Source organism: Ambystoma mexicanum, chromosome 1q (assembly GCF_040938575.1).
Source record: "Ambystoma mexicanum isolate Mex_15411 chromosome 1q, UKY_AmexF1_1, whole genome shotgun sequence".
NCBI lineage: Eukaryota > Metazoa > Chordata > Amphibia > Caudata > Ambystomatidae > Ambystoma > Ambystoma mexicanum.
The window spans coordinates 630,006,895-630,033,423 of NC_090922.1; the positions used below are offsets into that span (position 1 = coordinate 630,006,895).

The window sequence follows — 26,529 nt, forward strand, 5'->3', positions numbered from 1 at the left end:
CCCTACACAATTTTTGTGAAATGTTTGCAGTGAAATGCACGACTTCCACCCATTATTTCACAAAAGTTCTAAAAGGAAGCAGTGGCAAAAACGTGTGCGTGCATAGTACAATTTAGGGAACCAGTGGGTACCGAGCGGGGGGGCAGGGAAGCAGCTTGCCCCCCCACCCCCTCCCCCCAGTGGTTCTTTCACTAGCCAGACAAGCACATTTGGGAGCAGGACACCTCTCCAATTCAGCACACTCAGGGTGCCAAACAGGAAAGGTGGCCCGCTGCTACGACAATGACGGTGTCAGGCAGCAGGACACCTTTCCCGTTACGCACCTTCATTGTCAATGAGGGTGCCGAGCGGAAGGTGTGTCCCTCTACCAGGTCAATGTCCTGCAGAGCTCAGGGCAGCAAAGCGTCTCTCCTGAGGATGCTACAAGGTGCTCTGTGTCAGAAAATCACAGTGGAAGCCATTAGCCACTGATGGCGTGAGTGAGGGGGACACTAATAGCATTGAATTTGGTCCCTTAAGAAATGTGAATGGGGGTGATCGAAACGAGGTGCATAAATTATAGCATTCATGTGAGCCTAACAAATGCCCCTTGGTTTGAAAGCCATAGTAATTATTTCATAAAGCATGCAGCATTATGATATGATATTTACAACGCGCCTATAAAGTGTTTCAATTTTATAAAGAATAATGCATGCTTTATAAAATAAGGACTAGCTTTAAAACTCAAGGGGGATTTGTTAGGCTCACATTAATGTTTTTGTGACTTTTCATGTGTTAGGGAGAATTCTCTGTTTAGGCTGAATTTCCTAACCTAGTGAGTCCCCCAGCAGCTTTGCTGGATTTTTGGGGTTTATTTTTTCTCCTGCCAAGAGTGAGACTCTTTTACCCTCACTCTTGGACATGATTCGAGTGTGTTCCTTTGACTCTAGATGTGTTTAATGGGCTATGGGGTCTTTTACTCCATAGGGCTTCATGTGTTTTTGTGATGTGTGTTACACAGCACCCTCAGTGCAGTAACACAGGGGTGTCATAGTGACCCTCCAGTATAGACTCCATACCCTGGGACTGACTACTGTCTCCCAGGGCATGTAAAGTCACCATTGACTTCACTAGTCTTAACTTCTGAACAGAACCAGTACAAAGCATCATATTGTGGACGTACTGGCTGCGGCAATTCGATTGCCCCGGGGTCTGTTAGTCGAAGGGGCACGTCTCCGTCCCCCCCTGATTGAGTTTTGGCTGGTGGCAGTGGATACTACTTTTTATATTCAACCGCAAATATTTCTCTATGGGATTTTCCCATTGTTCGAGGCTACTATATTTATTTAATTACGATAGCCTCGAACATACCGCCGGTTTATTGAATTATTATTAATTCTCCGGTTGGTATTTTTTGCCAAAACTCGGTTCTAAAATGGCGCTTGTGTTCTCTTCTGTGACTCCAACCCAAGTCGAGCCCTTTGTTCCACTTTTTGGCGGGCTTCTCCACAGAAGCCCTCCAAAGTGGTGCCACTCTGTCTGGGGTACTTAGGAGGGGTGGAGGGGGATTTAAGCACCCTGGACTGAGTTGCCTAGGCAACTCAAGTCGCACTCCGTCCTGATTGGCCCAAGTGGTGAGCCGGCCGGCTCACCACTTAGCATGTTTGAGTGACAGCTAGGCTGAGTGAATGGGGATTTTTCTGCATAAAAGCAGGGCTTTGGGGACTGGAACTTCAGAAGTCGCTACAGGACCTACGAATCCGACGAGGGAGAAGCTGAGCCGACCTGCCACGACGACACCACCGGTGGAGCCCTGCTGGACCGTCTCACCACTTTTCCCAACGACAGAGGAGATCTCCCGCCGGAGAGTCTTCTTCCTTTGACTGGTGGGGATAACCAGTTTCACCGTCTTTTCGCCTTCCCGACGCATCTCGTGGCCGCCTTGCATGTGCCAAGCACCCAGGCAACCGGAATACCACGTTTTACCACGACCGCGAAATAAAGGGCAATACCTTTAACCGGAAAACTCTGCGATTGGTTTCTTCCCTGGCAGTGCAACGACCTTCAATTTTCCTCCAAGTCGAGATCTTCTCTTCCCCTGGACGACGCCGAGACTTGCACCCGCTGCCAGGAACAACTGCCACCGCTGGAGGATCCTTCCCACTTAAGGTACCGTGTTCCGCCTGGCTTCCCTTGCCACCGACTGTACGGGGTAGATTTAGCCCCCGGCTTTCGAACCTGGGTTAGCCTGGGACACCCTGACTAAACTTTTCTGAGCCTCTCTAAACTCTTTTCGAACTATCTGCAAGACTTTCTAACCCTAGTGTAACTGTGTGATCTTGGGCGCATTTGTGCTCTGCTCTCTCTAAGAGTGGACCCAGCCTATGGACTTTGGCTCACAAGCGACTTTTGCTCTTCTGCCTTGCTAATAGTGCTCCTAAATCTTAGAGTGGTGTATCTTTCCATATTCTGTCTTTTTCCCTCCCTTCTTCATGAACTTATTGGAGTGCCATCTATAGTTAAGCGCTCACCTATGTCTGGAAATAAGTGGTGTTAACTAAGACTTATCTGATAAGGAATAAGGGCTGTATATATTATAAAAAGTAACTGTGTTTAGAGTGCTTTACAATAGGGTGCTGGAGTGTTTCAAACAGTGTGTTTTTAAATAAATAATTATATACTTTGATACCAAAGCTCTGGTCAGTGTTTGCTTGTATTATTGTATCTGAGTGCCTATTGTGTATACTTTGCATACTGCCTAACTCTTCTTGAGGGAAGTCTGACTGCTCAGCCACAGCTTCCGGGTAAATCTGGGTGGTACAGACTGCTACCAAGTGGGTTTACTGCAAACACCTGTAGTCCTAAATCTTTTGCAGTGTTCCCAAAGGGAACTGCACAGGTTTCTGCCTAACATCATGCAAGATGGGAAGAATAAAACTAAAGCCATACTCCCATTGCTCAACATGTTCCAATGACAATGTATACAGTGTAAAGATCGTTTATTATGAAAGGCTATTTTATTATAAAATGTGGTTTGGCTACAAGGATTGCAATAAAGTATTATTTAAGCACATGAAATGCAAAACCTAACTGAACCTGGGAAGAGGTGTTCAGTTGATTAAATTATCCACATCCTGGTTTCACCATTTAACCAAAGTGTGTGATCCTGGGCAAATCAATGAATCGCACTGTGTCTTATCTGCAGCTCTTTAAGTGATTGACTTCATAGCTTATGTTAATATATCATTCCATCATAAAAAGAAAGCCTAATGACTATAGAGTTGCTGTTTATTTAATTATAATGCAATTTAGGTATTTTGCACTAAAGTTATTTGCCACTTGGCTTACTTATGGCAACTTATTTTAAAGTCACTTTCATGGTGCCCCCAGGTATCCAAGACTGACGATGCTCCTTGCAATGTCCTTTTCTGTGAAGTCGCTTCTGTTGGTGCAATTCATATGCAAATTAGGAGGTCTGCGTATACGTTGCCCCACAGAGCTCTAATAGATGTGTTTCCTGCATCTGTAATGGTCCTGTAGTTGTATTTGTTTGGTGTATGTGTTAAAATACCATGCAGCACTAATGCTACCAAAAATCTTCACTGGGCAGGTGCGAATTATACCGTATGGAAGCGCGCGCACTTCATATGGAGGCCGGGGGAGTAGCAGGACCTTTTTCCGTGGCTCGCATCCCACGCACTCTTGCAAGTCTAGATACTCCGCTGCAGGAAAACACATTTACACCCCTACACTTTCCAAATTGACAAGTTCAAACGCTCTATTTGTAGTGGTATTTTCGGAGCGGGGCATAGAAGCCAAAAAGATGGTTATTTATAGTTCGTGCTCAGTGCTTGAAGTGGGCCGGCGCCAGCCGGGGCCGCGGGCCGGTCAGCGACCCTGTGGCTGGCTGACACTTCTGGCAGTAAATGTAACTTCCTCTCCCAACCCAAGCCGAGGGTCAGGAGAGGAAGTTGCCAGTGCTATAATCTGTTAACTTGAATGATTCAAGTTAATCACTCATCAGAGCGGTGCAGACCGAGTCGACCCCTGCTGCTAAATTTCATTAGCAGCAGGTTTGTGTCACTGTCGGACTCGGCGCTGCAGTGGTGAAGTGATTGTGATAAGAAGCACAGACATTAAGCCACTGGGAGGTTAACTCCCCCTGGCGTATTGTTAACATCCTCACACTTCATAGGCGCTACAGTGCCGTCACCAGGTGAAGGCGCTGAAGCGCGGTGAACGGAAAAAGCCAACAATAAGCCCGGGGAAGGGACCCGTTGTGGGGGCACTCACTCGCCTGCAGTTGCAGGAACGTGGCTTCCTGTCCAATGCCGTGGGCTCCCTGTGTGTGGAAGGGCAGAGAGGGTCCTGCGTTGTGGAGTTTGTTAATGGTGTGTTGCTCCAACTCCAGTTTGGGGGTACACTGGATGCTCCGGAGACCCACACACTATCTTTCTCAGAAAGCAATGCACAGATTGCCCGCACTCACCACCGACCATTTAATAACATTTTCTTTAAATGATTGGGTCTGTTTATGTCCCAAAATGACACAGTGGGAAAGAGCCAGAGCATAAGACCTTTTAATAGTTGGTGTGCCTTCGAGCCTCGCTCCGCCTTCATGGCTTTCCCGAAATTGCAGCCTTGGATGCTATTGGGCTGGGAAGTGGGAAATGTGATGCACATGTGAGCAGACACCAGAACATGTCTGGGACCCCTGTCCCATTGCATCTTGCTAGGCACCCAGAATCTACATGCTTGGCGACATGCTGGCGCTGCGCCTCATCTGGCTTGTTGCGGCTTTTAAGTCACACGGAGGGCTGTCCTGCTCACTGGAAGCATTTAGGCATGCCCGGGGCAAAATCCAGCACTACACATCACCAAATCTTCACTTGTCTGACCTCTTTTTACACCACAAGGACAGAGTTCAATGAGGCTCTAGAATACCTTGTTTTAGGCAAAATCGAAGGTGATATTCTTGAAATGGATTCTGGTATTTGTAGTCTCTCAAGATGGGGGTGGGGGATGTCACAATTGTACACGTTTTGCCTAACATATTTCTATGTTTGTAAAAGATGGCTTGAAAAGTACACAAAACACAGTCAGGTACGCACACAAATATATAAATCCTTATATTTATATATTTGTGTGCGTACCTTATTATTGTGTTTTGACTTTTCAAGACATCTGCATTGTTGAAAGCCAAACGGGGGCGAGGAAGGGAGATGATGACTTCAAGTGAGTTGTGAAAATATTCACAACTATTATATATCATATCATATGGCAAGAGTTTTGCAATTCTGGAGACTGCACCTCGTCAGATGATCGGACCCCAAAGTGATTTTAAAGTGGCAATGGCAACATATTTTTGGGTGCACTTACATGGAAGGGATTTCAAGTGGAATTGTGGAGTTTGGAAAAGAAGCAGCATGAAAGAAATTGCACAATTTTTAAACTGTTATTTCATTGGACCAGAGTTTAACTGCCAGCTGTGCCCCCTCAGAACTCCACTTCCTTCTTTAGGTCACACCCATCATGTCTTAGACCACGCCCACCATGCAAGCCACACCCTCAAACGAGCCCCTCCCCCCCATCAATTTCTTACCCCACTTAAAGCACTGTACATGCTACCTTCACTACACATATGGACAATGTGTACTACCCTGGGCTACAGCAGCGGGAGTGGCACTGCAGAGGCAAAGGTTTCAGTAGCGCCCCTCACTGAAACCAGCACAGCAAAAGGCACCGATCATGGCAAGTCACACTGCAACCGTGTGGGGCGGGCCGTTCCCTTTAATTCTTTACGCTGCCACTAGCCCCGCCCACTCTCCCACCCCCCTCACGCATGAGGAGTGATCAGCAGGGGGAGCAGCAAAAGCACAGCAAGACCAAAGGAGAGCTGCCCTGCCCCTATTCCTCTGAGCGCTGATCTCTCACTGGAAGCATACCAATAATAAAAACGCATAAAGCGGCTGTGTGTAGCATCATTTTATTCCAGAACACATATTTCACTCTCCCCACACTGCTTGCTTTTAACATCTAGCACATGTAACGCGAAACAAATTATATGCAGCATATTAAAGCCCTTTGGTGGTGACGCCTGGTTCACGCAGGCCGGTAGTATAGAATACTGCATCCTTTCATTCACACGAATATGATGTTTGGACCACAAAAAATATGACAGATTTTAATCTTGGAGGGCGCAAAACTCAAATGAAAGCTGCGAGTTGTACCAGATCCAAGGAAACAGACAAATTACATTTCACACAATATCGGGGCAGGCTAGAAGTGATTTTAGAAAGCAGGCCCATTGCAATTTATATTTGTATTGCAGCGGAACTTCCCATCAAGCTTACCTTTTTCTGGATGGTCTCTTCAATAACCGGGGGACCGTCATCAGATGAGCCACTTTCTTTAGCAAATACATGCCAGCTGGGAAACCTCCAATTCAAGAAGAAAAAAAAAGAGCGGAAATTATACAAGCATGAACATGCACAACGATCTTACATAACCAACATCAACAAATAGAATGTTTTGTATTTATAAAACGAGCGTTCGTGGCTCTGCAAGGTTATGGTCGTGTAACATACATTAGTCATTTGCATACAACGGCTTAACGTGCTGTTTATTTGCACACAATTAAGCCTCTGTATTCCTTTATTTGGTTTAACCCAGTCCCAAAAGCTGGGTTTATGGATTTCCCCCTTTTTAGGAGTAACGGGCCGTTTTTAACTTCAGGAACCCCACAAAATATTTTGTGAAGAGCGGGATTTGTTAATTTTTATAAATACTTAGGAGGGCAATTGTTTTCGAATAAACAGAAATTAAAAAGGGCAAAAGGAAACAACTCTTCTCAACAACAATTCAAGCTCAAGACTGGAATTCAAACCACAATATGGTAACTGAACGAGAAAAATAAAAATGTTGGCAAACCCAAAGCGGTCTGTGAACGCGACACGCGGCGTCGCCTAGCAACGCCGGCCATCCTTTACATTTAGGGTCTTTGCCTTACCCTTCCGCGAGAGTCGCGACAACCTGAACGCCACTACGCCTCTCACATGTACATTATTATCTAGGAAACCATGTCCCTTACAATATTTACCTTTCAACTTCAAGGCACAGGACCGCTCCAGAATGGTTTATCCATCGACATGAAGTTCAAGGTACAATTAATCGGCTCAGCTGTCACCATTATACATTTTCACAATGCATTTGAAACAGCATAAGATTTTCCACGACATATTTCATTAACACAGTGTCATTATCTGCTTTTTTTTGTCGACCACAGACTCCCGTTTCAGAAAGCTTTCAGGTAAACATAATTCCACCCTGGGGTACAACGCATTGAATACTTGCAATGGGATGACCTTTTGCGATATTTCCCTATATGCCCTCAATGTACTTGTTGCTTCCCGAATTTCTTCTGCCCAATGCAATGTGCGAACTTAACTACATAACTGGTATATACTTACACACACTGACATCGCCGTCACCTTTATGGTGTGGAAATCGCTGCTTGTATTAACCATTGATCACGGGGGTTTTTGGGATATAATGTGACTGAACTGTTTATTGTATGTAAGACATGTGGCGCTTAGCCCTGACGGAATCAATTCCGAAATGCATTGGCTCACTGTGCCAGGACATTGATCTGGAAATGCACACTGCTTTCTGATTAAAATATCTGGAACTGTTTCACACAAAAGTGTTAGGGAGAATTCTCATTCAATGGCTAATTTCCCTTACCTATAGAGTTCCCCAGCAGCTTTGCTGGATTTGAAGGTTTTTTTTTTCTCCTGCTAAGAGTGAGACTTTTTCCCACTCTTAGGCATTTTTGCTATTTGTGTTCTAGGCTATTTTTGTGTTTAATGTCTATGTTTTTTTTTTCACCTCCATAGGAACCAATCTTTATTCGCTTGTGTTACACAGCACCCTCCGTGCAGTGACACAGGGGTGTCGTAGCTACCCCCAAACAGACTCCATACCCTGGGGCCGACTACTGTCTCCCAGGGCATGTAAACTCCCCATTGACTTTACTAGTCAATCTTTCTGAACAAAACCAGTACAACCCATCTTACTATGGATGTACTGGAAAGGGTTAATAGTTTTTCCCTTATGTTCATTTTCGAGAGGGTACCGCACAGTCCCTCTCTCTAAAGTTTTTGACTGGTGGCAGTGGTTACTACTGTAAATATTCGACCGCGAATATTTCCCTATGGGATTTTTCCATTGTTCGAGGCTACATTTTCTGACAGCCTCTAACATACCGCCGGTTTATTTTGTTACTAACTTTACTCCGGTAGGTTTTTATTGCAAGAACTTTAATATAAATTCTTTCTCGTGTCTTTCTCTAAACTCCTAACCAGGGTCGGGGATCCTTTGTTCATCCGTTTGGCGGGCTTCTGCAAGAAGCCCTCATTTCGGCACAACTCAGTCTGGGGTGGGTCCATTGTGTGGGAGGGGGGGAGTAGGACCCCTGGACAGGTTTGCCTCAGCAACCCATGTCGCACTTTGCACTTAGGCTGGAGGGTCTCCCGCAAAGAATGACCACTCCACTGTGTGAGTGACAGCTAGGCTGTATGAATGGGGGTCTTTTTGCATAAAAGCAGGGTCCTGAGGAGTGGAAGAGCAAGACGTCGCCACTGGAACTAAGAAGCCGGAGAGAAGCCAAAGACATCTGCAACGACTGAACCACTGGTGAAGCCCTGCTGCAGCGTCTCACCACTTCTCTCCACACGACGAGAGAAGATCTTCATCTACAAGAGCCGTCTTCCCTTGAGCTGGTGGGGCCAACCAGTTTGCCAATCGCCTTCCCGCACCTGCCTTGGTGGAATCGCCAGTGCCCTGCACTTGGAGGCCGGATAGCCAGGCAGCCATCCACCCGGATCGCGATTTAAAGGAGCGTACCTTTTAATTTCGTTTGGCAGCACCGCGGCTGGTTTCATCCCTGGGTAGTGCAGTAACTCGAACCTTCCTCCATGACGAGAGCCTCTCTTTCTCTGCTGGATCCCTCGAACTGCAGGAACTACCAGGAACAACCGCCACCGCAGGAGCCACTTCTTCGTTTCAAAGGTACATTGTTCCGCCAGACTGCCCTTTCTTAGCGGTAGAGCTAAAGGCGTTTTAAATCCTTTACCTACCTGTTGGGTTGGCTGCCCCTCTCTCTTAACATTGTCTTTCACCCTCTGCATCCACCTTTTCAAAATCGTTAACCAAAGACTTGACTGCAGCTACAAGAACATTTTGCTCCTGGGCTCTTGCCCTGTGCCACTGACTCTGGCACAGGCCTTTTTGGACTCTGGCTAAACTTGTTAGACCTGCCTTCTTTAGATTGATTCTCAACTATAACTGCGTGGTGCACCCACTTCTTATAAACCCCTTTGCCTTCCCTTTCTTAAAACTTGTGATATGCCATTTTGCTCAGTTTTCATTTAAGTATATTCTATACTGATGCACTGTCTGGTTTAAACTGGTTCACAAACTCAGGGGAAGTGTTGCTAGGGTGTGTAGGAAGATATTTCTGAATAACTTGTGTTTTCCCTCCCTTGTGAGAAATTGCTAGAGTATCCCTCATGTGTGGTTTCTACTGTGCCGTTTTGCTCAGTTTTCACTCTGGTTCACTTGGTCTACAATTTAACTAGGGAGTGTGTTTATTTTTCTGTGACTTATTTTAACCTGCTTGATGACTGCGATAAATGCGTTTTACTAGAAGTATATAAAATAAATATATATCTACTTGTTTTTTAATACAAAGCCTTGGTCAGTGTTTCCTTGTGCCATAGTGCTATGGGCCTATTGTGTAAACCCTGAATACTGCTCATCTCCCTCTTGAGAGAAGTCCGACTGCTCAGCCACAGCTACCAACTAAATCTTTGTGGTACAGACTGATACCAAAGGGGATTTATTGCTCTCACCTGTAGTCCTAATCTTCTGTAGTGCTCCAAAAGGGAACTGCACAGGATTCTGACTAACAAAAAGCGATTGGAAGTTGTGTTCCAATGCGTTTTACGAAAAAGAGAAAAATAAAATACAAGCATCAAAATGTATGTAGTTCTCTTGGAAGAGCACACAGTGAGCAAACCACGAATTAGGAAGACTTCCTAGTTCTCATTTAGCTAAACCCAAACGTTTAGGCATTTGTTTATGTGTGGGATGAGCATTTGCAAGGCACTGCCACAATAGCACTTCCTGGCCAAAATGGCAACAACTGGCAAATGGTGCTAGTGCCTGGGCATATGATGGCAGTGCCTAGAAAATATCTAGGCAAGAATCAAAACTGTTGGCTTTGCCAATGTTGGTGTATATCCGGAATAAAGTACATTGCTTATAAAATCAATGAAGTGGCTTACGGCACACTTGGTTGAGACATTAAACTAGGAACTGATTTACCAATGCTGAGGACTACTTAGGAATAACAATGGCAGCCCCAAACAACATATAGGTTGATGTTATTTAAGGATAGTAGTTCAAAGAGATTTTAGAAAGGTGGGTTTTGCACAGGCAAGGGTGGCTACTGTGATGGGCTGGCCACAAGGATAATTATAGAAATGGGATGTCAATGGGTGGGAAAAAGCCAAACACCCACAGGCTGTCCCATCTGTATTCCTATGCCAATAGATTTGGTGTATAGGTGGTGGACTAAAAAGGAAAAGCGTTTAATGCCCAATTACCTAGGTGCCATTAATAGAATCCCGACTCGCCACAGAAATTTAGTAGAAGAATAAGCATTGTGCAGTGAATCCGATGAAATATGCCATCTATATCAGAAGACTCAAGGGCTTACCCGGCTTTAATTAAAGCCACTTGATGCTATAGGGAATGCGACTGAACAGGCCTTGAGCATGAGCATTCTAACCTTACAACCAGCTCTACAGATACGTGGTATATCATTCACTCACGTTTACTCCCCACAAATAGGCAACTATTAAGAAAAAATAGAGAGTAAAAATACTTCTCACAAAAAAAGCAAATGGACACATAGAAGTGTTTGCCCTACTTTCACCCACACATTTTCCTATATTTGATTGGATAAGTAGTACACACAGCCACAGAAAGACATTATTATTATTGTCTGATCTGACGAGGAAAAATGTTTCTTTAAATGTGTGTGAACAACTAGGTGCAAAAAAGAAGTATTACAAAAACATTTCTGTTTTACAGTTAAAGCATACTTATTTCGCTTATAAAATACTCTGATTTGGACTTACTTTTCTACTCCCTAAAAAATCATTGTACTCTAAACTTAATAAAACAGGGTGTAAAATGCTCCTCACTTCAAAACCTTATCTGGAGTACTGTTTAGAACACCATCAGAGAATTCAGGAATACAACTCTTCCCCCAGTATAACCTCGAAATATAAAAAGCAGCTGGTCTGTGGGCAGAGTAGCTAGCCTTGGTTTAGTGAAAGCAAAAACACATGAGCATAACGGACAACTAGGCAATGCAGAGCCCCGGAAGAAGAACGGAATAAGAATTCAGTAAAAGGGCGTGGGTGTAAACTAATCTCCCGACTACCATGAATATTAGACACTATTTAGGGTAAAAACGAGGGATATACTGCAATGGCATCCAAACGGTAAGGTTTTGTCCCACAGCGTTTTTTATTCTCACGACTAACCAAAAAACTGAGTACAAAATAAATACTATGTATAGAAAAACAGCCATCTTCAATAGCCTACCAATCCTCAATTGCTTTGAAATAATACTGAGCAAAGCGAGAAAAGAGACGATACATCTCTGCTACAACACAGAAGTGTTGGACTGCAACAACTGCCATATTAATCTCACAATTAGTGTGCATATTTATTAATGCTCAGATTATATTGGTATTACACAAAATAAACTGTCCGTAAGTGTGTAAACAAGTGAAATAAAAAGAGAAAATAAGAATGCAACTCCAGTTGTTGAATAAGGTTTAGGTCCCATAACAAAAAACGAGTTCTAAAATAAATGATATTGTTATATATAAAAACGATTTTCGGTATGCATTATAACAATATAAACCTATCAACGCCACATAAGCATACAATGTGAAATATGAAGTGCAATATCCATAGACAAAAGGAACCTTAATGAAACGGGTCAGAAACCTATATAATGTACACATCTAGTTTCTAAATTGCATGGCGACCTAGCACGACATGTTTCAAGCCCCTGCATTATGATCTTCCTCAGGGGAAAAGCAGAACATGGTGGTGAAGATATAGGTTGTGCCTCAACACATGACGTCATATTCCTAATACTCATAGTTGATAAAGGGATTGGACTGAATGACAAACCGAGTGATGAAGGCGTAAAATGAGGAACATACATCAGGAACAGAAGGATGATGGCTTTTTTTTTTCTCCAGCAGTCAGCATTTACATAATGACAAATTACATAGAATAATCCAGAGTGCAGAACGTAGGAAAGCTGGGTTGGGATACAAGGAACGTTTATGAGGCATTAGTTAGCATGCGATTGCAGCACTTTGCTTATTGGTGGACTATTGTGCAGGAGAGGCACCCTTTCTTCGAGTCCAGTGTGCAAGTGAAACAAGCTTTGGCAAAGCCAACAGTTTTGTTTTTTGTATAGGTATGGGATATGCATTTGCTATGCACTGATTTGGTACTGCGTGGCCATAAGATTGCAAATAGCTGGAAAAGTGATTGATATAAAAGCAGAGTAAAATAACACATGATGGCAGTACCTGTCAAATGCATATCTGATATCCCAAACCAAAACTTGTTGGATTTGTCTGTGTACATTTTCAAAAGGACTTCAGTGCAAGGAAGTTATATAAATAAGTGGCTGCACTGCAGCCACACTTGGTTAAGACAGTTGCAGTACGCCAATAGCCATTTACAGCTGCAATGAAGCCATTAATGAACTCTTAGCAGACTGCTTAGAAAAACCACTGGCAGGCTAAAGCTTGATAAAGTGAGCTCAAAGAGATCACAGGAAAGTGTGATTTGGGCAGGGAGGGATTAGCAGTATGTGGGAATGTCCACAAAGATTAGCAAGGCCATGGGCAGTCAATGGGTGGGTAAATAACCAAACGCCCACATGCTGTGTGCCCCTCCTCACGTGCCATCTTCCCCCTACCTGTACTCCAATGCAATATGTTTGACTGCAGCATATGGGCTAGATCTGCAGGCGTTGGCTGCTGAATGAGAGTTTGGCCCTTTGGCTGATGGTCTTTTTTTTAATTCAAATTTAAGATTTTCATCATTACAAAACAAGATACAGCCAATTATAAGATTCATGCCCAGCAATAAGCCAATCTCAAAATACTTTAAAATGGGCTGTCAACAAGTCATCCGGCTGTTTTGCTCCCATCCCTCCCCCCAACCCTCCTCTCAAATTAACACCAACACCTGATCCGAGTAGAACCACAGCTATTAAGGTCAGCCCCCATCTGAACCACCAGAAGACCAGAGTTTCCCTCTCAATCCTCTTTGCAAAGGATCGTCCTTTCCTTGCGCATTCCAGAGTAGTTACCCCTCTCCCCCTCTTTGCACCTTCCAATCAGCTTCCGTCACATCCCTCACCCAGATGCACCCCCCCAAAAAGGCATACCTGGTCCAGAATACCTCCCATTCCATTTCAGTATTCCCTCCCCTGCCAAGTATGGCTGCCGAAAATCCTCTCCATCACATATATATTCTTCCCTGTGATTATCCATTCCTTCTTGCTCTGGAGCGTTACCCTCTTCCAGTGCTAGACACACTCTGGCCGCCAATAGCAGGAAATGCGGAAGATGCGGCAGGCTTCTATATCCCCCCTCCTCACCTTTTAAACCAAATAGGACCAGTAACTGACACTTTGTTATGGGGACTCCTAACTTATTGATCCACGCCAACACCTCATCCCAGTACATCTGGACTCTCGCACAGCCCCACCACATGTGCCAATAGTCTGCCCTTTCCCCACATTCATTCCAGCAGTGAGGGCTCACCCCAGAAAGCTCTTTAAAAGCTGCACTGGGTCGTACTGCCATCTGTGGAGTAGTTTAATCGCGTGTAGTTTGTACTGGGATGAAATTGAGACTCTATATGCCCTGCAGCACATTGTCCGCCATAGTGCTTAGTCCACCTCTAGACCTAAATCCCCTTGCAACTAGACCCTAAGCCTCTCCGTGTTTCTCTTGCCCAACTCCACCAAGGCCCCGTATAGGGAGGAGATCAACCCCCTCATGTCCCATGTAGAGGCAAGGACTTTTTTCGAAGGGGGGCATCTCCCTCTGTACCAGTTACCTCCAAGGCCCGGCCATAACTACCCCCTTCAACTGGAGATAAGATACGAAAAAAACGAACACCCTCCCAATGCCCAGTGCCTCTTCCAAGTCCACCAGCGAGATAAACTGACCGTCCTTCCACAACTGTCCCACCCTTTCCAGCCCTGCCTCACGACTGAAATCTGTCTAGATTCGGGATCTGCTCCATCACTTCCAGGGCCCAAAGATGACTCTGGGGAAAGAGCCATGTCGTTACGCCCTTCATCTCTGAACCCTTTCGCTAAATATTTCAAATAACTCCTAAGATAGGGTGCTCCCTTATCTTTCTTTGGAGTAACTCCCTCTGCTCCCATATCCATTCCCCCACCGTAGCTGGTTGAAGATGAAAATTGTCAAGCACTACCCATTGACGGTCCCTCAAATGCAGAATCAGGACCCTAAATTGCGTTGCTTTATAGTATAAATATGTCTGGAAGCGTACTTCACCCCTTTCCTTTGGGGGCACAAAGGTCTTGTACGCCACTCTGGCCCCCTTTCCCTGCCACACAAATCTCAGGTGGCGACCCTTAACCTAGCGAAATAGAGTCCGGCACTTGAATTGGGAGCACTTGAAAGAAATATAGAATCCTAGGGAGGAAGTTCATAGCGTTCAGCCGTCCCAACCACGACATTGTCAATTTTCCCCATTTCTCCAAATCTCTGAATAGCTTTTTCTAGGGGAGATGGTAAATTTGCTTCATATACAAATAAAATATCAATATCATATAAATCACCTGTTTCGCTCGTGAGGTTTATGCCCAGATCCCGTAACTGATGCCCCCCCCCCCTGACCTGCATGCCCAGCGTGGCTAGTCTCTGCAGCTCTTTGTCCCCCATTCGGTCCAGTGGCAATAGGATGGACTTCCCTTTGTTCATTTTAAACCCCGATAGTCCTCCGTATTGCTCCACAATTTCCACCACTGTTGGGAAACGAAGACATTGGGTTTCTAAGGTGTATCTGAACATTGCTCGCATATAGCCCCAATTTGTATTCCAGACCCCCCCCCCCCACAGGAACGCCTGCCACTCAAGAGTCCTCCCGTAACCTCTGGGCCAGAGAGTCCATTGAAAGAGCAAAAAGTAATGGCGAGAAGGGACAGCCCTGTCTCATACCTCTTCCCAACCGGAATCAACGTGAGAATTTCCCATACACAGCCACGGTGCCTTTGGATCATACTAAAGCGCCCTAAAACCGTGCAAAAACTTTGCCCCGATCCCAAATGTAACTAGAACTTCCTTAAAAAACTCACAATCCACTCTGTCAAATTCTTTTTCTGCATCGACCGAGAGAAGCGTAGGGTCCCCCCTTCTGCCACGGGCCTCTTCAATTAAGTGTAAGGATTTCCGCATTGTGTCTGCTCCTTGTCTCCCCCTTATAAAACCCACCTGGTCGGAATGCACCAACGTGGCATATGCTGTTGAGTCTCGAAGCCAGGACTTGCATAAATAATTTCGCATCCACATTGAGAAGCGAGATTGGCCGATAGGAACCACATGCCCCTGGATCTCTACCCTCATTGTGTATTGCCGAGATAAGAGCCTGTGCAAATGCTTTGAGGGGCCTACCCGTATCCAGAATGCTATTAAAGAACTTTGGCAAGTGAAGTACTAGAGTGCCTGCAAATGTCTTATAAAACCCTGCGGTATACCAGTCTTCTCCAAGTGCCTGTCCCAGCTGTAATTTACAGATTGCCAACAAGATCTCATCCCCAGTAAAGGGGGTATCAATTTCTAAGGCTTCCTCCGAGGTCAACGTCGGTATCAACACTTCCTCTAGATAGGCCTCTATCCCTTCTATGTCCAGTCGGTCTCTTCCCTTATATAAACTTTAATAGAAACATGCAAACGACTCTCCTATTCCCCCCTCCACTTCTGCTATCCACCTATCAGCACGCTGGCCCCGCAGTCGTGCGGCCAGAAGGGCATCCGCCGGGTCCCCTTTTTCATAGTATTTCTGTTTCAGGAACTGACGTTTCTGGGTTATCCTTCCCTCTTCCAGAACCCGGATCCTCCCCCTTTCCTCTCGCTTCCTCCAGCCATGCGCCTGCTCCCTCCTCTGTGCCCTGAATTTTCCTCCAGAGCCCCTATATCCTTCTGCAGCCTATTCTCCAGCAAGGTCCTCTCCCTCTTCCTACAAACCCCTTCCCTGATCAACAGCCCCACCATGGTGCCTTCCCCACATCCCAAACCGTGGCCTGCACCACTCCCCCATGTCGTTTGTATCGCCTCCTCCAACTCCTCCCCAAACACCGGATCCTTCCAGAGGGGCTCATTACACCTCCACCTGATTTGATTTTGAATATTTATAACACGCTTGTGATGGACTTAACCGCATAGCGGTGCAGCTGAAATTAGGAATCGACCAAAGCAGAGTATGAGCTAAAAACAATTTCGAAAGCAGGAGTGGTCACCGTCACATGACCATAGTCTATCATTTAAACACAAACGTTTTTAGTGCTTTACGGAATTGATGAAGTGTCTCCAGGGCCCTAATCTCTCTCAGAATACTGCTCCACAGTTTTGGACCAAAAACAGCAAATCTTCCATCACCCCTTGACACACAGATAGATGAAGGAACACTCAGGATCAACGGATCTTTTGATCGTAAGCACTTTGTGGGTCGACAACGGCTAATTCTGTCCCTCAAGCAGACTGGTGCCGATCCGTTTAGACATTTAAAGATAAGGCATGCCACCTTGAATTCAATACGCTCTTCCACTGCCAGCCAGTGAAGTGCTTGATGAGATGGAGATACATGAGCCGACTTACTCAGCCTGCAGACCAATCTACCAACCACATTCTGGGCTTTTTGGAGCCTACGAAGCTGTTTAGCTGGGATACCCATCAGCAAGCTGTTCCAATAATCCAGATGGGCATTCATTAAGGCCGCCACCACGGATGCATGATCTTCGTCTGGAATATATGGCTAGACTTGCCGTAGCAATCTCTGCAAGTAGAAAAGGACTGTAACCTTAGCTCCTACCTGATCCTCGCTACCCAGATTGTCTTGCCAAATACATCCCAGGTTTTTTACCCTGGAGGTGAAACCAAACTCTACACACAAGAGATTGGGAACTGACAATTCTTTGAAGGTTATGAGTACTTGTCTAGGTCCAAACAGTACAAGCTCGGTTTTGGACGCATTCAATTGAAGCTGGTTAGTAGACATCCACTCACTGACATTTTCCAGGCAATGTTTAACCCTAGTAAAGGTTTCTTCAAAATCTCCAATTTTGATGAAGATCTGGGTGTCGTCAGCATATGAATGATAATTCATCGCGTGAAGTATCAAGATCTCCATCAAAGATTTTAGGTACAAATTAAAGAGTAGTGGTGGCAGTGAGGGCCCCTGCGGTACACATCCCATAATAGTGGGATCGGAGATGAAACAGCCCAAGTTGGACATGTTGACGGTTAGTAACGAATGATTCAAACCATTTAATGGTGTGTTCCGAGACTCTGCCAACTGCCTTCAACCGATCAAGCAAGATGTTATGGTTGACTGTATCTAAGGCAGCAGATAGGTCTAGCATCACTAACAATGAGAGCTTGCCCCGGTCAGCGACCTCTAGGAGGTCATCATGAACCGTCAGCAAGACCATCTGTTCTGTACTTGGGTCGAAAGCCTGATTGAAAGGGGTCTATGAGTGACTCTTTTTCCACAAAGTCCTGCAGCTGGCAGGTAACTACTTTCACCAGGACTTTCCCTGGCCATGGAAGTCCTGCAATTGGTTTGATCGTTCTGGAGAACCACTGGATCAAGGCTAGGATTTTTTAATAAAGGTGTTAAAATTGTATTTTTTAGCCTCTGAGGCACTACGCCCTGAATCAAAGATTAATGATCTCAGTCATAAATGGTGTAATTTCCTGGGTCCTGCACTTTGCTGGATAAGCAGGAAGGGGAAATAAATGGTCATTTGTACGTTTCAGAGCTTTAACTAGCGAGTTCTTTGATACCAGATGAAAATGATTAATAGATTGTTGCGTCTACCATCTGCGATTGCGCTATTCAGAATGGAGACTGTTAGGGAGAATTCTCTGTTTAGGCTGAATTTCCTAACCTAGTGAGTCCCCCAGCAGCTTTGCTGGATTTTTGGGGTTTATTTCTTTCTCCTACCAAGAGTGAGACTCTTTTACCCTCACTCTTGGGCATGATCTGAGTGTGTTTCTTTGAATCTAGATGTGTTTAATGGGCTATGGGGTCTTTTACTCCATAGGGCTTCATGTGTTTTTTTGTGATGTGTGTTACACAGCACCCTCAGTGCAGTGACACAGGGGTGTCATAGTGACCCCCCAGTATAGACTCCATACCCTGGGACTGACTACTGTCTCCCAGGGCATGTAAAGTCACCATTGACTTTACTACTCTTAAATTCTGAACAGAACCAGTACAAACCATCATATTGTGGACGTACTGGCTGGGGCAATTCAATTTCCCCGGGGTCTGTTAGTCGAGGGGGCACGTCTCCGTCCCCCATGATCGAGTTTTGGCTGGTGGCAGTGGATACTACTTTTTATATTCAACGAAGAATATTTTCCTATGGGATTTCCCATTGTTTTAGGCTACTATCTTTATTTAATTATTTACGGTAGCCTCGAACATACCACCGGTTTATTTAATTAATATTAATTCTCCGGTTGGTATTTTTTGCCAAAACTTGATTCTAAAATGGCGTTTGTGTTCTCTTCTGTGACTCCAACCCAAGTCGAGCCCTTTGTTCCACTTTTTGGCGGGCTTCTCCACAGAAGCCCTCCAAAGTGGTGCCACTCTGTCTGGGGTACTTAGGAGGGGTGGAGGGAAATTTAGGCACCCTGGACAGAGTTCCTAGGCAACTCAAGTCGCACTCCATCCTAATTGGCCCAAGTGGTGAGCCAACCGGCTCACCACTTAGCATGTTTGAGTGACAGCTAGGCTGAGTGAATGGGGGTTTTCTGCATAAAAGCAGGGCTTTGGGGACTGGAACTTCAGAAGTCGCCACAGGACCTAAGAATCCGACGAGGGAGAAGCTGAGCCGACCTGCCACGACACCACTACCGGTGGAGCCCTGCTGGACCGTCTCACCACTTTTCCCAACGACAGAGGAGATCTCCCGCCGGAGAGTCTTCTTCCTTTAACTGGTGGGGATAACCAGTTTCACCGTCTTTTCGCTTTCCCGACGTATCTCGTGGCCGCCTTGCCCGTGCCAAGCACCCCGGCAACCAGGATACCATGTTTTACCACGACTGCGAGACAAAGGTACCACCTTTCACCGGAAAACTCCGCGGCTGGTTTCTGCCCTGGCAGTGCAACGACCTTCATCTTTCCTCCAAGTCGAGATCTTCTCTTCCCCTGGACGACGACGCAACTTGCACCCACTACCAGGAACAACTGCCACCGCTGGAGGATCCTTCCCACCTAAGGTACCGTGTCCCGCCTGGCTTCCCTTGCTACCGACTGTACGGGGTAGATTTAGCCCCCGGCTTTCGAACCTGGGTTAGCCTGGAACACCTTGGCTAAACATTTCTAAGCCTCTCTAAACTCTTTTCTGAACTCTCTGCAAGACTTTCTAAGCCTAGTGTAACTGTGTGATCTTGGGCGCATTTGTGCTCTGCTCTCTCTAAGAGTGGGCCCAGCCTTTGGACTTTGGCTCACCAGTGACTTTTTGCTCTCTGCCTTGCTAACAGTGTTCTTGAATCGTAGAGTGGTGTACCTCTTCATATTCTGTTTTTTCCCTCCCTTTTTCACAAACTTATTAGAGTGCAATCTAGTTAAGCGCTCACCTCTGTATGAAAATAAGTGGTGTTTTACTGTGATTTTCTAATAGGGAAAAAGGGGTGTATATATCATAATAGTAACTGTGTTTAGGATAAGTTTACAATAAGAATGCTGGAGTGTTTCAACTGTGTGTTTTTAAATAAATAATTATATACTTTGATACCAAAGCTCTGGTCAGTGTTTGCTTGTATTACTGTATCTGGGTGCCTATCGAGTATACTTTGCATACTGCCTAACTCTTCTTGAGGGAAGTCTGACTGCTCAGCCACAGCTACCAGGTAAATCTGGGTGGTGCAGACTGCTACCAAGTGGGTTTACTGGCAACACCTGTAGTCTTAAATCTTTTGCAGTGGTCCCTAAGGGAAATGCACAGGATTCTGCCTAACAGAGACAGGCCAGTCATCTGTCCTGGGGAGTTCTGAGTTGCAGTCTGGGCTTTAGCTATGATATCCATCTTAATATGTTCAATTTTCTCCTCAAAGCATTTGTTAAAAATGTTGGCCTGTACCAGCGATGGTTTAACAGTGGAGACCTTACAGGTAGGTTGAGAGAACGTCGATACAATCAAACTAATTTCTCTTGATTGGTTGCTTGCTGCCACATTTCTTTGTGTAGGAAATCTCTCGTAGACTTATAAATGGCATGTTTATAGCTGGTCAGAGCCATCCTTGCTCTGTCGGCCCTCTCTGGGGTTTTGTTCCCTCACCATTTCCACCCTTTTAGACCAACCAATCTACGCAGAGTTGCTAAGTTTTGGGTAAACCAAGATTTTGAAATCCTCTTCCTCTTGGGTTTCAGTGGTACTATGTTGGAAAAAACATTATCCTAGTCCCAACAGTAAGAAATTCCTCACTTGGTAAGGCAGTATCTACAGAGGCTAGTAATTCCTTAACGTCTGATCCAGAAATCTTATCAAGATCTTTAAGTTTCCAGAGTAGTATGGAGGAACTGTCTAGTATCTTGATTACTCCCTATAGGGAGGGGGTCAAGGTAACACATTGAACAAAGGGATATGACCAATGGATCGGTAAGCTCCCAGTTAAGGAAATATGGTTGCCTCTCACTATGAGCACATCCAAACAGTGGCCTTCAGCGTGGGAAGGCAGAATTCCTAGTGGCCGCAGCCTGTGATTTTCCCAGAGTTCTTTTGAATCTGACCTTTTGGAATCATCTAATCAAATATTCCAATCTCCTGCAAATAATCTCTATATTTTCGCCCTATAGTTATCAAGAAGGCATCTAGGTTTTCCAGAAATGTTCTGTATTGTCGAGGGGGGTCTATATCCCAACACAATTTGGACAGCAGAATTTTGGGACAATTAGATAGTCATCTGTCCCACTTGCAAGTCATCATCCCATTCAAGAATGTTTAAGTGGGATACTTGTAGTGAAGTCCTATAGATGACTGCAATAGCCCCCCTCTCTTTCCAACATGATTAATAGATTGTATTAAAGAAATTCTGGTACCAGATCATGAAAGAGGGTCTGCAAGGTATCTAAAAATCACGTTCCAGTAATCAAGAGTTCATCTAGATTGCATTCCTCAATGAGCTTGGCCACCTCTGTCACATGGGCACAAGCAGATCTAGTGTTAATTAGGGCTGTCTTTATTCCCATTTATTTTAGTGTTAGCAGGAGTTATTAGTACTTCGTTCATAGGTCTAAACATATCCAGGTCCCTGGTTTTATTTTACATCCTAAGTGGAAAATCACCTTGGTTGTTGTCCAGCCCCTTTAATGTAAGTGCATCATATTAATAGCCCCCCATAATTACTTGTATAGCCACTCGATAAAAGTAAATTATCAATGAGCTCCCTACCGACTGCTGTCCAGGGCGCTTACACGGGCCAGTTAAAGGCTGTGGCGCCACCCGGTACCGTCACACGGGTGCGCACCGCATTATTTGCTGGGAAATGGAGTTTAAACTCCAGATAAGTGCTTCATGCAGATAGGAGGACCCCTTAACTTGGTATAAAAGCTCACCTAGAACTTTTACCGCCTAGATCCATCCAAGACAAGTCTAGGGAGACCATGTCATGATCGGACCAGGTAATCGGGTGAATTTCAGATCCCATCGTGACTTCCAAGAGTTCCCGTGATACAGAGGTAATCTATGTAGGTATAGGTCCCATGAGGCGCGAAATAAAAAGTAAATCCCCTTTCCTGCGGGTGAAAAAGGCGCCACACATCACACAGTCCATGTGTGTCGATGCACGCCTACAAGCCTTGCCCCCCTTCTGGAGTGGACCCCGTACCCTTCGTTCCCACAGACCTTCTGTTCAGTTGTTAAATTTGCCCACATATTAAGGTCCCCTCCCAAAATCAGATGTCCTGTCTCCCCCGTTCCCTCATTTAAGACCCTTTCCAGCATTGGCTTCAGGAAATGCAGCTGGCCTTGGTGTGGGGCATATTAAGCCACAAGCGTAAAATCTGGCTCCTCTCATGGAACCAGTCAGGAAAATGGCCCTCCCCTCTGCATCTCTCCACTCCTTCGTAACTTCCATTCTCAATCTCTTATGTATCAGGATACCAACACCCCCTTTTCCCGCCTCCCCCAAGACCCAGTAGACCTGCCCCACGAGACGACAGGGAATTGTAACGCTTACCTTAAGTCCCCACGGTAGCGTAATGTCTTTTCAGCTGAGGACTTGTGGTCTGGGCTCTAGTTCTGTGGAAACAACAATCATAACAAAACCACTATTGTAATTCCCATTCACAAACTGATAACTGTGATGCAGTGTACTCTAAAAATGACCCTCCCTTCTCATCTGTGCTTTTGTGTTATGGAGCCCTCCATCCTGTATTCTACAGGGGCACGTTGGGTAGATTACTTATTCTGAGGGGGGCAATAGTTTCGAAAAAACCTCTTATCTGTATAGTGGCCAAAGCCTTATTTTAAGTATCAGGGGAAAGTCTCTTGGTAAGAATAATAATTGTTTTATAGTTCAAATTCGAAATGGTCCCTACGTTGGAGAGATCTCTCTTGCTAAAATTCACTGTTATTCTCTGCAGGTTCGTGGTTCTCTTACAAGGGCTTAGGCTGTGGTAAGGCTGCAGTTATACTCGTTTTTTAAGGGAATATTAAATTACGTTAGTTTGTCAAAAGAAACAGAGTAATAGCTGCCTTCAGAAACAAGTGCTGTAAAAATAAGTGAAGAAAAAGCCTTGTTGATACTTCAGGTAAGCTTGTATGAAGCTTCTTTCTTTTCTTTTAAGTTAATTCATTCATTAAATACCTTTGTTTTGCAGGTCTTCGGAGAAACTGTGGAGAAAATACCTTCGCACGATGCAGGGAACTGCTGTGGAAACATTTGGAAGAATACGCTGCGACCACGGACGAAGGCTGCTGAAGGAAGAAATGCTGCAGCTGAGCTTCTGACAAGAGATGCAGAGACATTGAATATTACTGCGGTAAATTCCTGGAAACCTTTGGTTCGGTAACAGTATTTCTACTATACTGCTGATTTTGCTATGGAACTAATATCTTGGACTCGTTTTCTTCTGTTGACAGGTTCTGAGGAGATCGCTGGAAGCGTTACCCGCTGTCAGCGGTGAAGACGCAAAGCGAGAGCTTCGGCAGTGGCGGGGCTTAAGTAGCTCCCTCTGCTACAGGTGTAGAATGAACTGCAAGTTACTTTATGGGATTAGCGTTGGCCATGTTGAAGATAGGGAAGATAATGTAAGTGTAAGGAGCCTATGGGTACAATGCTAAGAGTGAGGCAAAAGCCTCTTGCGCCAGGCTTGAAGCCACTGTTTACTCACTGATAGAAATGATGTTCCCTGCTTCTCATGTATTGCTGAATGGGATTTGTATTTCTGTGCTGGGATCATGAAAGGAATCCTCAGTTCCTCACCTTTAAGGAACGGCGTTTCCTGAAGGAAGAGAATATCCATACCCAATCTTTCTCTGGCTACCAAGGACCTTTTTAATCAGTGAATCTAACCCCTTAACATTTAATGTGCATATCCTGAGATGATGCCTCCTGTCCCCTCTATTCTGGTCCGCCATCAACGTACTTCAACCTATCCATCTGGGCTGACTGCCTTCTATTTAGAACAATTTCCCCCTGGATCCTGTAAGGGTGTGTTAAACACCTTCCCTTCCCAATTCTCCCCTTCCCCAAAACCCCTTCCCCCCTCCATAACCCACTCCCCCATCTCATTGCTCCACCCCTGAAGCGCCCGGACCCCTCCAGTTAACATCACTGGACGAACACCAGGCCACCAATAGGACCCGACCCAGCAAGTCTTCGCCTACTACTCCTCCCAATTACGAGCCCCCCCCATTCCCTTTCCACTGCCCTTATACAAGACTTTTGTCGCCTCATGGATTCTTTCAGATTCTCCCTCTTTCTCCTGGATTCCGAAAAATGTCCTCGCACGATTTTCAAAATCATCAATTTTAAGTGCCATTTCCAACTCTCTTCTCTCCAGCTCTGCCAGCCTCATATCCCTCTGAGTTTCCAGCATCTCAGTGGAGGATTGATTGTTCTCAAACGCTTGGAGCCATTCGTCCATTTTGTCGATTGAATATTAATTTTGCCAACTTTTCCACCAAGATCTGCACTCATCTACCTAATCTCTTCCAGGAGTGAGGTAATATCTCTCTCCGTGAACACAGGGTCGTCCCCTGCCTCCAGCATGATCTTATTCGAGGTGTCACTCTCCGATCCCTGCCTCCGTGGAAATTAGAATTGTTCCAGCTTTGTCCTCCAGTCCATAGGTGGGTGGGGCCCTCTACCAGGTCCTGCTCCGTCGGGTCTCTGTGATTCCCCTCTGCGTTGTATGTGGGGCCAGCCCCTGGTTTGCAACACTGCCTACTCTCTTCCCCCGTGGGGTTAACTCCATGCACCCCTGTAACTCCTCGGGCCTTCTCCTCAAGCACTGGTGGGGCCTGTGCCACCAGCCCCCTCCCCTCTCCACCCCCAGCCGCCTTCCCCAGCAGTCTATATGACCTTGGTCCCTGGGCTTCCGGGGCCACACAGTAGTCGGGGCAGTCTGTCAAGGCCCCTGCCTGATTCCACTACCACCGACAGAGCCCAGTAGCTGTGTGGTGCACTCTTCCAAGAAACCTTCACCAAGGCGGGCACAAGCCTCAGGTGCGAGCGTGGGGGCCCACACCCTGTCGCTGCACTCCGTAGGTGATGTTTGCCCAGTAAGCTAAAGACCCAAGTAGCGGGAGCACAGTGAGGCAGGCACACGCCCCTCCTCCCAACCAGGGGGTCCACACCTCTGTCACAGACCTCCCAAGCTCTCAAAATTCCCCTTCGGGGCAATTAAGTGCCCAAGGGCTCCGCAGGCCTTGATTCTGCCCCCTCCGGGGTCTGCATGCCACTGATCCGCTCTCTGGAGTGTGTGGTATGTCCTCCAGCTTCCACACCGTGCATCTCCGTGGTCCTGGGGAGACTGACCTTATACAGCGATGCTGGGCGGGACCAGCAGAAAGCCCAGGGAGCTTGGGTCCGTCCCTCCAAGGCCCCTCCCACTGAAGGCCTCTCTGTGGTCCACCACATCTACTACAGGTTTACCAGCAAGCATTGTTAATGTTACAGACATTTATAAAGCGCACGTCCACCACAAGGGCACCTTGGCGCTAGGACATTCAACTAGGGCAGTTAGCTATATGTCTAGAAAAGCAAGGTTTATAGCGCATGCCAGAACTGCAGGTGATTAGTTAGATTGCACATGCCGATAGAAAGCTCATTCCATAAGGTACCGGCCACGACCAAAAAGGCCCAGCCACCAAAGCGGGTACTCTGGAATTTCGGGATGATTACCAGATTTGCTGCTTCTGATCGCAAGGACCTCAAGGTGATGTATGCACAGGGGTTTAAACTTGATTCTCTATGCCGCCTGGAGCCAGTGAAACGCCCGAATCACTGGACTGATATGGGCGCCATATGGCGATCCTGTTGCCACTCTGGCTGCCATATTCTGGAATCACTGAAGCCTCTGAATCTAGCCCTTAAGCTGCGCCAGGTGAAGGGCATTGCAGTAGTCAATGCGGCTAGAGATTAATGATGGCACCAACTGAGGACGCAGGTCAGCTGAAAGAAAAGACATGATCTTACGAAGTAGCTTCAACAGATAGAAGCCCGTCTTAAAGACCGAGATAACTTGCAGGCCATCGACAATGTTTATGACAGTACAACTCCTAGGTTTTTGACCGACTAGTTCAGGAAGGAAGAACGCCTTGGACTGATGGCCAGAACGCCGGGGTCCACAGAGAGGTCCCAGAAAGAGCCCACCACCATCACATCCGTCTCATCACCGTTCAGTTTCAGCCAGTTGCTGTGTATCCAACTCTTCACGGCCGACTGCAGTCTCGACGACACCTCAGATTGGTCAAGGTCTAACCGTACCAGAATTGGGTGTCATCCGCATATGCGTAGCATCTAAAGCCAAGGGAGCGACTAGCTCCATTGGAGGGAGGGTGTGCTTCCTGCATCGTTCTTTAACCAGAAAAGGACCCTACTGACTGCTCAGACTACAGGCAGATTTCCCTCATAAATACAGATAGTAAAATGTTCACTAACTGGAACC

General features: G+C 45.9%; 1 protein-coding gene across 5 annotated transcripts in view; it reads right to left on the reverse strand.

Moving 5' to 3' along the window:
- The window catches only part of SUCO (SUN domain containing ossification factor), a 1,613,753-nt gene that overhangs the window by 1,492,032 nt on the left and 95,192 nt on the right, over positions 1 to 26,529 (reverse strand). For all 5 annotated transcript variants that reach the window (XM_069641200.1, XM_069641197.1, XM_069641195.1 and 2 more), the window contains exon 3: positions 6,333 to 6,417. In XM_069641200.1, coding sequence (XP_069497301.1) covers positions 6,333 to 6,417 — 85 coding nt within the window. The remainder of the gene's footprint in view (positions 1 to 6,332; positions 6,418 to 26,529) is intronic.